This window comes from Porites lutea, chromosome 9 (genome assembly GCF_958299795.1).
Source record: "Porites lutea chromosome 9, jaPorLute2.1, whole genome shotgun sequence".
Lineage (NCBI taxonomy): Eukaryota > Metazoa > Cnidaria > Anthozoa > Scleractinia > Poritidae > Porites > Porites lutea.
In genome coordinates, this window is record NC_133209.1 from 4,947,570 (window position 1) to 4,959,607 (window position 12,038).

Sequence of the window (12,038 nt, forward strand, 5' to 3'; positions counted from 1 at the left end):
GAGTGTAATAGCTGGTCGGTTCTTATCTAAACTATGTACATGTGACATCTGGCTTGTGGATAGCAACATCGGAATCTACACTGTTCATTCGAAGATGCAATTTTGCAAGGAGGCGTTTTTTTTTGTTGTGGCTCAAAGCAGTCAAAGTACAACTTCGAAGCAACCGTTGCCGATGGAAACGCCGTGACGGAACTAACTTATAAACGATATACCGGCTTCTCAATTTTGATTGGCTGATAATATCGTGCGAGTGTCTGATTCTCAATTTTTAGTCTCCCAAATTCTCCACTTTTAATCAGCCCGCAAAATTGCGCCACTTGGAGTTCCCTTGGTGGCGTCATGCTTTTGTTAGTCAACAAACAATTTCTTGATCTACTCTAACGATGTACCGAAGGTGCAAACGCATTCTAAAACCGGGAATAGTTTTGCTTTTAAGCGGCAGCATGTTGATCGTGATTTTCTTCGGCACAACGGAGGAACGTACTGTGATAACGTCAAGCATGAAGCCAGACGATATCGTTTATAACAAAGTTGCGAACGCTTCAAACGGTGGGTATTAAATTTATTATCAGATTATGTGAAAACATTTTCCTAATTCACAGCTTTATAATGCTTAGCGTCAGCATCACGGAAAAGAATGATTAGCAAGTTTCTCCAACTGTTTCTTCCGTTACGACTTCGCTTTCTGAGTGTAGGAATCTTAGGCCTTGAGTTCAAACGTCGATCCTTTTATATGTACCGAACTTAATAACTATTTAGGTCGACCCAAATGATACTTCTAAGAATGCTTACAAGAGGAAATAAATTTTATTAAATTATGCGGCAATTTAGGTTCGGCAGATGAGAAGCTCGACGTTTGAAACGAAATTCGCTCCGCAGTCGAAATTCGCCTGTTGGCCACTTGACATGACTGGATCTTATTTCATGGGTCGACCCAAATCAGACATGTCGGACTTGATTCAAACATCGATCTCTTCATGTACTTAATTGAAGGGATTGGGTTCGGCACATGAAAGGTTCGACGTTTGAACTGGGTTCGGACAAACAAACCTAAACTCATTTCCCTCTAGTAACCTGAGCTCAGTTTTCTCTTTCGTTCCCTAGAGATGAACCCCCCCCCCCCCCCCGCAAAGAATAATTCTTAAAAAGATGGCGTTACTTCTGATCGCTACCAAATTTGGCAACCAGGAAGTACGAAGTTTGAGCTGTAGTTACCTGACCAGTTTCAGTCCCCGGGCGGTCGTCACAACAACTGTGTGAAAACTAGGTTGCTGGAATCGTAAGCAAAAACGCGAAGCGAAAGAACTAAACCGTGGGAACGAGCATGTAATTGGTTTATCCTTCTACCGCTTCTGCTGCTCTGACTCTGACAATCTGATTTTCAGTAGTGTGTCGGTTAAATCGAACCTTCCACATCCCCCTAGACATACTCCCGTTATATATCCCTGACTTTTGACACCTTAGTCTTCCGGGGACTTGTGACTCCCTATCGCCATGCAGCGCGCCTCGCTTCGCGAGGAATTATTACATTTAACGGTGAGCTTTTATTAAGCAAATGCAACTGCATATTAGTCATCAGTTATCTACTATCACCCCCATTTCCTTTTGACCATAATTACACATGTAGGAGGACCAACTGGGGTGAACACGGGATGGGACCTATGCAGCATTGGCTAACAACAGCAACCCCATTTAAATCTCAGAAGATCCTTTTTAAAGCCAGAGCACTAGGTTCAAATTTTTAAAAAGTACATCTCAGCTTCCAACATTAGACCCGCTCTCCCCAGTTACATGATTTACTTCATTTCTCTCCTGTCCGCCCACCCCTTATGGGCTCCCCCCCCCGAGCTTCGCGAGGTTCTGCGATACACGTATTTTTAGTTAATTATTATTGTTTTATGATTATTGCTTTGAATGTATGAATATCAAACGCTGAGTTTACAATAGATACAGAGCGATTCGTATAAATAGAAGTCAATAACTTTGACCGGCTGCATGTATTTATAAAAGTTACCCTCTGCCTGAAAAGATTAATTTTAAAAATTCTTCCTTCATTGAGTTCATTTCTTTGAAAATGGCGCCGTCTTTCTTCGCTGCGACCAACACTGAACAACGGCGCGAACCGTGTGGTGGCTTCTCTATTTTGATTGGTTGCTTACATCGGACGACTGTTTGATTCTCGCTTTTCATTGGTTTATTTCCTGAAGCCCGTCAAATTCTCTATTTTGGTCCGCGAAAGGTGCCACAATGTGTGTACCAGGGCGGTAGCTGTTGTTCAAGGACAACGATCTATTTTTCTTTTACAGCGATGTCTCGGAGGAATATAAAACGCTTTTTAAAAGGTTCACTGACAGTTTTACTTTTACTCAGCACGTTGATCGTGATTTTTTTCACCACAATGGAAAAAAATACCGTGATAGTACCCGGTATGCAGCCGGACGATATTCTTAACAAAGTTGTGAGTGTCGGAAGTAGTTTAAATGTGCATTCTACATGTTCTACGGGTGAGTAAATATCAGCCTTTTTCCTAATTCACAGTTGTACTCTGCTTAGCTTATAATGTATATCCACGTATTAAAAAGAATGATGAGCAAGTATAGCGTTCTTCTACACTTTTTCCTACAACCTGTCCATCTTTCGCCTGACTTTTACTACTTTCCAGTACTAATTTTGGCTCGCAGTTCACAAAATCATTAACAGCAATATCACCTCACAAGCTCATTCATTCTCGTTGTCAAAACCACAACGACTTTATTAAGATAAACAAGATAAGATACTGTGGTCCTTTTATTTAAACATTTTGCACCTCAGAGTGTGAAAAGAAACAGTTTATAATATAGCACACTACTGCAGAGAAACTATCGTTGCTCAAAAACAACCAGCAGCTTAAGCCATGTTCATTATGATATTGCCCCGGGATATTGCTCGAGAATTGTGAAAGTCTTACAGTAATTAATCACAGGTTGATGGTTTCATGTTAAATCCGCCGGAATTTTATATGAGTGGCTACGAGTCTGGCATGATTACGAGCAAATAATACCATTTTAGCTCGTTCTTTGCTTCTTGTGTATATGTTGTATGTGTGTTTTTTCTTTGTGTCCCCATTGCAGACCATATGATACCCCAGAGACCTTTTTCTTAACGGCCATGTCCTAGCCTTACGCCGGCAAGAAAACCATAGCGGATAGACCTTCAGTTCACGCATAAGAACGATGATTTCGGCGCGGAGCGAAGCTTGCGCTGCGCCGTTCACGAAATTGCGGAGTTCACAAATCGGATAGGTGTTCACACTCTTCCGACAGGCGAGATTTCCGTGTCGGTGCGAAAGATATGCAATACAGAGTGCAGTTTATAGGTTTTATATAGCTTTTTTAAATCCACCTGTCGTGCTGTCCATGTGGGTAGATGCATAATCGAATGCGTAAATTTAAAAAGACAAACATTACGCAAACTCGTACTTCACGTGGTGTGAATGAGAAAAAAACGCGTAAAAGCTACGATTTGAGCACAAGAAGTGGGTCTCCAGGGAGATAAACTAAAGGATAATCTCGATTTTCTGAGCATATTAATGTGTCAGAATCTATCGAGCCGTTCTTTGTGTTTAGAACTGTCATTCGCGGCTGGGTAGCAGGTGAGTTATAGCCCTGCCTTCGTCACTTGCATTGTACCCGGCTTGACTGAACTTCCAAAGCGCCAGTGCAAGAGCAGTGATGTTGTTAGCTTGATCTTCCGTCAACAAAGCACAGACGTTCTGAACTGCCATAATGTACCGGAGGTGTAAACGCATTTGGAAAGGCTCCGTTACAGCTTTACTTTTAAGCGGCTCGCTGATCGTGATTTTCTTTATCTCAATGGAGAAACATAGTGCAATAACACTAAGGAAGCAGCCAGACGATATTGCGACTGCTTTTTCCACCGGTGGGTGAATTACGATATGTTTTTCCTAATTTCCAGCTGCATCAGCTTTGCGTCGATATATCTACACGTAAAAGGATCATTTGCAACTTTTCAAAAGTTTTCTTTTGCTCTACTTTGTCGTCCGACAAGGTTTCCAATTTTCTCTTCCGCATTCAATGCTTACATATAGCGCGGCGGTGAAGCCTTAAATAAGGAAACCACAGCTACGACAGATTTGTCTTGCTTAGGGCAGTGGTTGCTGAAGACCTTGTTGGTAGTGACAAGGCGTGCGGCGTTCACACAGACTTATTTCACTTTAATTACTAGTTTGTTTTTATTCAAGACTCTGTGTTATGTATATTCGTTGCTACCTGATTATATCATCCTCATTCAATTCATGTTTCGGCGCACATCAACAACAACCTCAGATGTTGTACGGTTTAATTTGCATATCAGAATAAAACACTGACCGACAACCTGCCGATTTTACTTAATTATCGAGCCGCGGTCATTGAAATAAACTTCAGTTTCAGTTCAAGACTGGCTTAAATGTTATCTCTACTGTCGCCTCAATCGTTCAGAACTATATACTAAGCCTTAATTCGAGTAAGACCACAAAGCGTGAATTAAGAATCCATCGCACAAAACAGTATTTTGATCATGCATCAGCATTAACTGTTATGTACCTTGGGGTATTAAATACAAGATTTGCATAAGCTCCTTCAGTGGCAGAGAAAGTGCTCGAATGAGTTGTTTAAAGCTGAGAGAGCCGAGAGCCAAGTTTTGACAAACATCTGTCCTTTTCTTGTTTTAGAGGTCATGCAGTCAAGCCCAAAGTTATCACTACAACCAAAAGTGAATTTAAAGACAGAGCTCTTCATTAAAACAGGTCAGTGCTATTAACTATTCCGATGCCAAGATTAGTTACAAAATAATATTCTTCTCAAAGGACCTGCCAGGGACGCGCAAGGCGAATACAACCATGACTCTGTGGAAATTGGCAGATATTATTCTATTGACCAAGCGAGCAGAGAAACAAGCGAAGTTTTAACCAATATAAACTATATAAAATATAATCCGAGTAAGACCACAAAGCGTGAATTTCCAGGGCCCTCATTGATAGCAGCACTATGTTTTATGCTGAAGAGATAACCCTGGCTAAATAACATTTATTATTATTATTATAAGAATCCATCCCGCTGATAAACTGATAAACTGGCTTTTTCAGTACTCTGCTGAACGTAACTCAGTTCACCTCTGATCAAGGTTATTTTTGTGCTACTGATAAAGAAGGCTTCTCCACTGGTAAACGATGCTTTTTACTGTTGTTTACTGATGGGGTCAGCGAGAAGGAGAGGAACTCCAACAAAATCAGCCAGTTAAACTTACAAGGTTTATTTTACTTACTCGCAAGGCGGTTCTATATTCTTCCTGATGTTCTTCTCTTTCTCTATCTATCTATAACTAAGTCTTTTTCTCTAAAAGCTTACTTCTCAAAAGCTCTCTATATATTTGTTTGATGGTCATTTATAATAGGCTTACATACTGAATGCGTAGGATGTATGTGCCAAGAAAAACGAGCCACAAACGTATGCTTCGTTAGTTAACTACTAAAAAGGCCGAAATGTTCATTTAGAAGATAACTATTTCCAAGGGATGTCAAATTTGGAGACAACATATCCCACTCTCAAAAAGCACACTGTTGATATTTTTGTTTCTGCATGCAAAGCGTATTAGTAAATTGGTTATTCATTATGTTGCATTTTTAAACTTAAACACTTAGAATGATCTAGAACCTTAAAAGCCTATTGATCGAATATTTATTGAACTTTTATTAACTTTCCATATATCTTCAAAATCGGGACGATAGGTCCTGTAACACCGCACAAAACAGTACTTTGATCATGCATCGACATTAACTGTTATGTACCTTGGCGCATTAAATACAAGATTTGCAAGCTCCTTCAGTGTTAGAGAAAGTGCTCGAATGAGTCGTGGAAAGTTAAGAGAGAGCCGAGAGCTAAGTTTTGACAAACATCTGTCCTTTCTCTTGTTTTAGAGGTCATGCAGTCAAGCCCAAAGCTATCACTTCAACCAACAGTGAATTTAAAGACAGAGCTCTTCATTAAAAAAGGTCAGTTCTCAAATCAATCAATCAAGCTTTATTAACAGTATCTTTTCATTAAAAATGCTCTTCCAGTGAGCCGTTTACATAACAAAATTTTCAGAGAAACTACATTAATGCTAAAATATATATCTATATATTAAGAAAATCTGTCCTATAATTAATTACACAAAAATCAATCAACCTTAAAGGTACATTAAAAGCCTTGCAGAAATACCGCTAAGGCCCGTAGCCTTGTCGACTTGAAGCGAACTCACTAAACGGTGAACAACACCACAGTGAGTCTCGTTCAGGGTAAAACTAGAATCTGATGGCGTAATGTAGTCCTGGAAACAAACACTAGTTTTGGGAATATTATCGGCTAACCTAGGCCCAATGTGAGTAAAGTGATAATTAAGAGCATTAGAGATTTCTAATGGAGTAGTACTTGAGTTATCTCCAGCATCTATTCTATTTATTTCAGTTGTTGATAAATTTCGGCCCAATATTGAATTTACTCATTTCCATTCTCTAGATTTGTTTCGAAATACCTTTATAGTAGTTAGTTTTTGTTTTCCTGATATTAGCATTTACATTGTTTCGAGCAATCTCGGTCCAATGAGCATCTGAATTGTTGATAATTGCAGCCCTTTTCAGTTTGTCCCTCTCAAACATCATCCTTTTTATCTCTGGTGTTAGCCAGGGAGCATAATTATTTCTTATTTTCCTTTTACGTTTTGGCGCGTTGAAGTCACATATTTCTAAAAATAGACGTGACCAAATTTCCCAGGCACGATTTGGATTATCTTCCAGATGAACTAGGTGCCAAGGTGCTATTCATTGTCACTGTTTTTCATAGTCCTACTACAACCACTATTACGTCTTTTAATTTATATTTATGTATATATGTATACATGTTCATTTATAGTACATATTTTGCCCCCTTCGTAGATTTATATATTATTCATTACGTGTCTATAGCCTATTCTACTTTAAATATTGTCTCTTTTGTGTATATATATATATATTTCTAAATTTATTTGTTTTTAGTTTTCTAAATTTATTTATCTATTTATTTATTTTTCGAGGGCCATAGGTTAGAAAACTGTAATAGGTTATTGCGCTTCCCTCTTTAAATAAAGTTATTGTATTGTATTGTATTGTATTGTAGGTTAAGGCTCGGTTAAGGCCAGCGTGGAATGAATTAGCATCAAAATTCCTAAACTGTCGCGACTCCACGATCTTTGGTTTCCCTTTGGGAATACAGAATTTTCTAACTCCATAGATAAGATTATTAACTACTCCGCCGCCAAGATTAGTTACAAATATTCTTGGATCATGTTTACTGTAGGTAGTGTCGACCGATCTATCGGTCGATAAAGCGGTCGATAGTCGGTCGACACTCGGTTCTCAAAGGAACCTGCCACGGACGTGCATGGCGAATACAACCATGACTCTGTGGAAATTGGCTGATTATTCTATTGACTAAGTGAGCAGAGAAACAAGCGAAGTTTTAACCAATATTAACTATATAAAATACTTGATTACTATCACCAAAATTTCGTCTTAGATTTGTAACAAAATTTAAGTAAGGATAATAGTTAGAGTGGTTTTCGTTTGAGTGTCGTAAAACCAAAACCAAAGTAATTACTCTGGCCAATCACATAGGACACAGACAATACATTGAACCAATCAAAACTCGAAGTAATTACATGTGGCTGACGCAAAGCGCGGGAAAATGCATGCGAGCGCGTCACAATTGGCTTTGGTTTTACTTCTGATTGGATGAAAAGGTGGCGCGAATCTTTTAAGCCAATCGCATCGTGTAGAAAGTGCAAAACCAATTACTTTTCGACACTCAAATGAAAACCGCTCTATAAAACATGTAACGATTCTTATTATTTCGAAAGCTTTCAAATATTTGCATTCGTTCGTTAGGAACCATATGCATATGTCATTAGTATTTCTGACTGCGTATGGGTTCCAGCATGTTTCTTTATTCAATTTTTTCCTCGGTCATTAAACAAAGCGTTAACGGATGAAATGATTCATGGAACATGGAACTGGCGGTAATAATTTGCCAGTAAACGCATACAAAGCACGCTTGTCCATTCATTAGGCGAAAACATTCTGAAACAGTCATTAGTCAAGTAGATAGATTGAACTATCTACTTGACTAACAGTGAGTCTTTCAGAAGGTTTTCGCCTAATGAATGTGACAGCAGTAACAGTTCTTGACTTTTTAGCTGATTTACGTTATAATGTTTCCCGTATTTGCAAAGTCTTGACAAATTTGAAACCGGAAAATCTTTGAAGCCTTATTACGCAAACTTACTACGTTCTTCTTTTCTTTTGTTTATATTTCTTCGTTTGTTTAGGAAGAGCCGGCGTTTCTGCCTGCCCGAGATTGGAGGTAATGAATTCCTCGAAGATTAACAAACTGGGGGTGTATCCTCGAGAAAAACGTAAGTGTTAAGCAAACTCGAAGGTTCTCCGGCTAATAAATATAAGTTAGGTGCACGCTTTGACCGAATTCAAGGGAAAATTAACACCCCTTTAAAAGCACAAATGGACAAAACCTTTAAGGAAAGAGCTATAACACAAAGTGGTTTGGTTGTTTATGAACATTGATCTTCAGTCTAGCTGCGCACGTATAGCTTAAATATGGGTTATAGGCGAATTATGCTATGTGGACAGTCAACTGTAATCGATCCTGCAAGTTATACATTGTGAAAAGTAAATTGAAAACTGAAGTGAGAATAATATTGTCAATTGGGAATTTTGGCAGCGACTGTGCAATGAAAAGTGTGAACGATTAATTGTTAATTGACAACTCCAGAAAATATCATTATCATACCATAATGCTCTTTGTTTATCACCCAAAAATTTTGCATAAGCATTGGCTTCAGTTTCTCTTGGGAGTTAAAATGGCCCCAAGAGAAACTGAAAACAATGCTTATGCAAAATTTTGGGGTGATAAACAAAGAGCATTATGGTATGTTATGGTATTTTCGGGAGCGGTCAATTATAATCAGGAGCCCAAAGTTCCTTATATGCAGCAAGTTTCAAAAAACGAGCAATCAAATAATAAATTATACTCGTCATTGGTCAGTGTCGGTTCGGGTACTTTGAAGGTTAGTTCATGACTATATTTCAATTTGACTCGTGTAACCTTCGATCCATCCTTAATCCAATAAAATAATTTTTTACCACTGTCATCACCACTGTCACCATACCATCATCATCATCAACATCATCGTCAGCACTGTCGTCGACAACACCATAATCACCTTTATTGTCACCATCGTCACCATCATCGCTAATGATCGTCACTATCTTCATTATCATTATTATCGTCTTTGTCAATCACTCGGCAAGATAGTCATCATCATCGTCATCATTATTACCATCATCATCATCATCATCATCATCATCGTTATCCTTCCTGTCACATTGTCATCATTGCCATCTCCATTATCCTTCCAATCACATTATCACAATCATCATCATCAATAGGAACAACAGCATCATCTTCATGATCTTAAACGTCGTTTTATTTGTTTTTCCTTCTAGGACACTTAACCATTGGAATCTCGTCAATCACTCGTCCATTAAAAGCAAATTACCTCCCCAGAACTGTTAAACTTTTAATTGAAAATCTTAGCGAGAAAGACAGGAAAGAGGTTTACCTGGTAATATTCTTGGCAGACTTCGATGAAGCACTAAAAAATGGTACATTGAAAGAATTTTTGACTCTCTTCAAGACATTCATTGATGACAGTTTACTTCATGTGATTGCTGCTCCGCGAGAATATTATCCAGCCCTCTCAAATATGAAAAGGAAATTCGAGGACTCACAGGATCGAGTAATGTGGCGTTCGAAACTGGTGATAGACTTTTCTTTCTTAATGTGCTATTGCAAAGACTTTTCACCTTATTATCTTCATTTAGAAGACGACTTGATTCCAGCGCCAAGTTTTTATCCAAAACTACAAGATTTCATCGCTTCGCAGAAGAATCCGTGGCCAATTTTAGACGCTGCATCTATGGGTCACACAGCTAAGATTTATCATTCGACTGACCTTGAAAACCTCGCCTCTTTTTTCTTCCTCATGTACGACGAAATGCCTGGAGACTGGTTAATAGAATTCTGGCGAAAAATCAAATACGATAGAAAATACTTCAAAGCCTTTGTACTACCCCACGCGTCGTTTTTCCAGCATATCGGAGATAACTCCTCCTTTAAAGATAACAAAAATTCTTATAAGTCAAAGGAGCAATTTTTTGACGCATATGATGTCAAGTACAGGGGCTTAAATCCTCAAGCAACGATTAGCAGCTCTTTTGTGTCTAGTGATGGATCAGACCCCCAAAGTGCCTACACCAAGGGCACTGGCCATTTTTGGGCCAAGCAGCCGAAGACAGATGACTTCATTCTCATCAAGTTTACTTCTGTAACTACCGTCCGTGAAGTATTTGTAGACACGGGTTCCTTTAACGCCCCCAAAGATAAACTAAGATGGGGCGTTTTGCAGGCAAGTTTTCAAAATGAAAAGATGCCTGATGAAGCAAACAAAGATCCACAGTGCAAAGACTTCGAAACAATCGGCCACTTCAAAGATGGTAGGCTGAAAATATCTTTAACCCAAAGTAGGAAAGTACATTGTCTAAGAATTCTGGTCACCGGAGGTCAAAGTGAATGGATTTTTTTCAGGGAAATTGATGTTTTGCAGTCTTGAAAAGACAGTAGTTATTATTTAAGTAAAATTTAACTAAAAAGTGCTGACAATGCATAAACAAGGAGAAATAGGCTCCCCGCTCTGCAAAGTCTTACCCGTTGAAGATTATATTTACCGGGGCGAAACGAAAACACGAAAACAGATGGTTATTCGGTAAGGTACGAGTGGTTACAAAGTCTACAATCCATACCCGAGGGTACTCAAAGCTACTCAACAAAGTTTTTCAGTATGCGTTCCGTTGTCTTTTTGCACGACCTTCACGCGCAATGGCCACAGTTATCCACAATGCGTAATATTGTTGCAATTAAAGAGTCCTTCCAACTCACTTCTCTTGTTTTTTTTTCTTCTATATACTACGTTCAGGAGTTGTTAGCAAAACTGCGATTGCACGCAAATACGCTGAGTATGCACATTTTAGACAAACTGAGGCATTGCACGTGCAAATGGCTCATCCTCGGCGTAAAAACCTGTAAGACTCACAACTAACGTAAAACAATGAATACAAAGAAGCCACTGAGAAGTCAACACAATAGAGCCAAGGAAAATAATAGCTAGAAAACAAAGAAAAACTTCACAGGTTTTTGCACCGAGGTAAGCCCGTGCAAATCATGCACAAGACAGAATTGCAAAAGCATGGTTTACATGAACCACTACTTGAGAATATTATGGTATTTTTGCAGTGGCTTTTTGCATCTCAACGAAAAACCGAAAAGTAAACCCAGTCGGTTGCATTTCAGTATAACAACAAATAAAATTAGCAATGTTCTCTACAGGGCAAAGTGAATAAGACTCCCGACTCCATTTGGCCAGGTTCAGATTTTAAGTCAAGCGCACATCACACCTAACAAATGCAAGTATTTTTACTATATTTTATAAAATGTTCATGTTGCCTTTTACACTTTTAATACTACAATTGGTTTGGATATTTCTTGGTGTTGTGGAAACTATTGTACGAGTTAGCTATATTAGGCTGATTTAGCAAAAGAACGGGAACGTCATTTCACGATGGGAAAGCGTGCGGAAAGGACTAAACTCGACTTCCGGTGCCCAATTTGCCGCTGTGCCTTTCGCTGTGCCATTGGTCAAGCCAGTTGTTTGATTTGCGCGCGCCGTCGTAATATGACGTTCCCGTTCTGTTGCTAAATCCGCCTATTGTGTTGTGCTAGAGATAGGATAATGATCGAGTTACGAGTCTGAGTTGAGTTCGAGTTAGTGAGTTAAGATTGAGGAAGGTTTGAGTTACCGTTTTCAGCGTTTATTCATTTCATTTATTTTTATTTTTGCACTCTGAGAATGCA

At 38.9% G+C, this 12,038-nt stretch overlaps 1 protein-coding gene across 7 annotated transcripts in view; it reads left to right on the plus strand.

The window, feature by feature from the left end:
• The first annotated feature begins 335 nt into the window (after window positions 1–335).
• The window catches only part of LOC140947515 (alpha-1,3-mannosyl-glycoprotein 4-beta-N-acetylglucosaminyltransferase C-like), a 38,245-nt gene continuing 26,542 nt past the window's right edge, over window positions 336–12,038 (plus strand). Inside the window, exons 1-6 of one of the 7 annotated variants that reach the window (XM_073396639.1) lie at window positions 2,329–2,504; window positions 4,712–4,786; window positions 5,957–6,031; window positions 8,380–8,466; window positions 9,575–10,552; window positions 10,583–11,665. In XM_073396639.1, coding sequence (XP_073252740.1) covers window positions 2,399–2,504; window positions 4,712–4,786; window positions 5,957–6,031; window positions 8,380–8,466; window positions 9,575–10,552; window positions 10,583–10,740 — 1,479 coding nt within the window. In that variant the 5' untranslated portion in view covers window positions 2,329–2,398 and the 3' untranslated portion in view covers window positions 10,741–11,665. Of the gene's footprint in view, window positions 550–2,300; window positions 2,505–4,711; window positions 4,787–5,956; window positions 6,032–8,379; window positions 8,467–9,574; window positions 11,666–12,038 lie in introns of those variants that run through there. The other 6 variants (XM_073396638.1, XM_073396635.1, XM_073396642.1 and 3 more) reach the window with 6 other exon arrangements.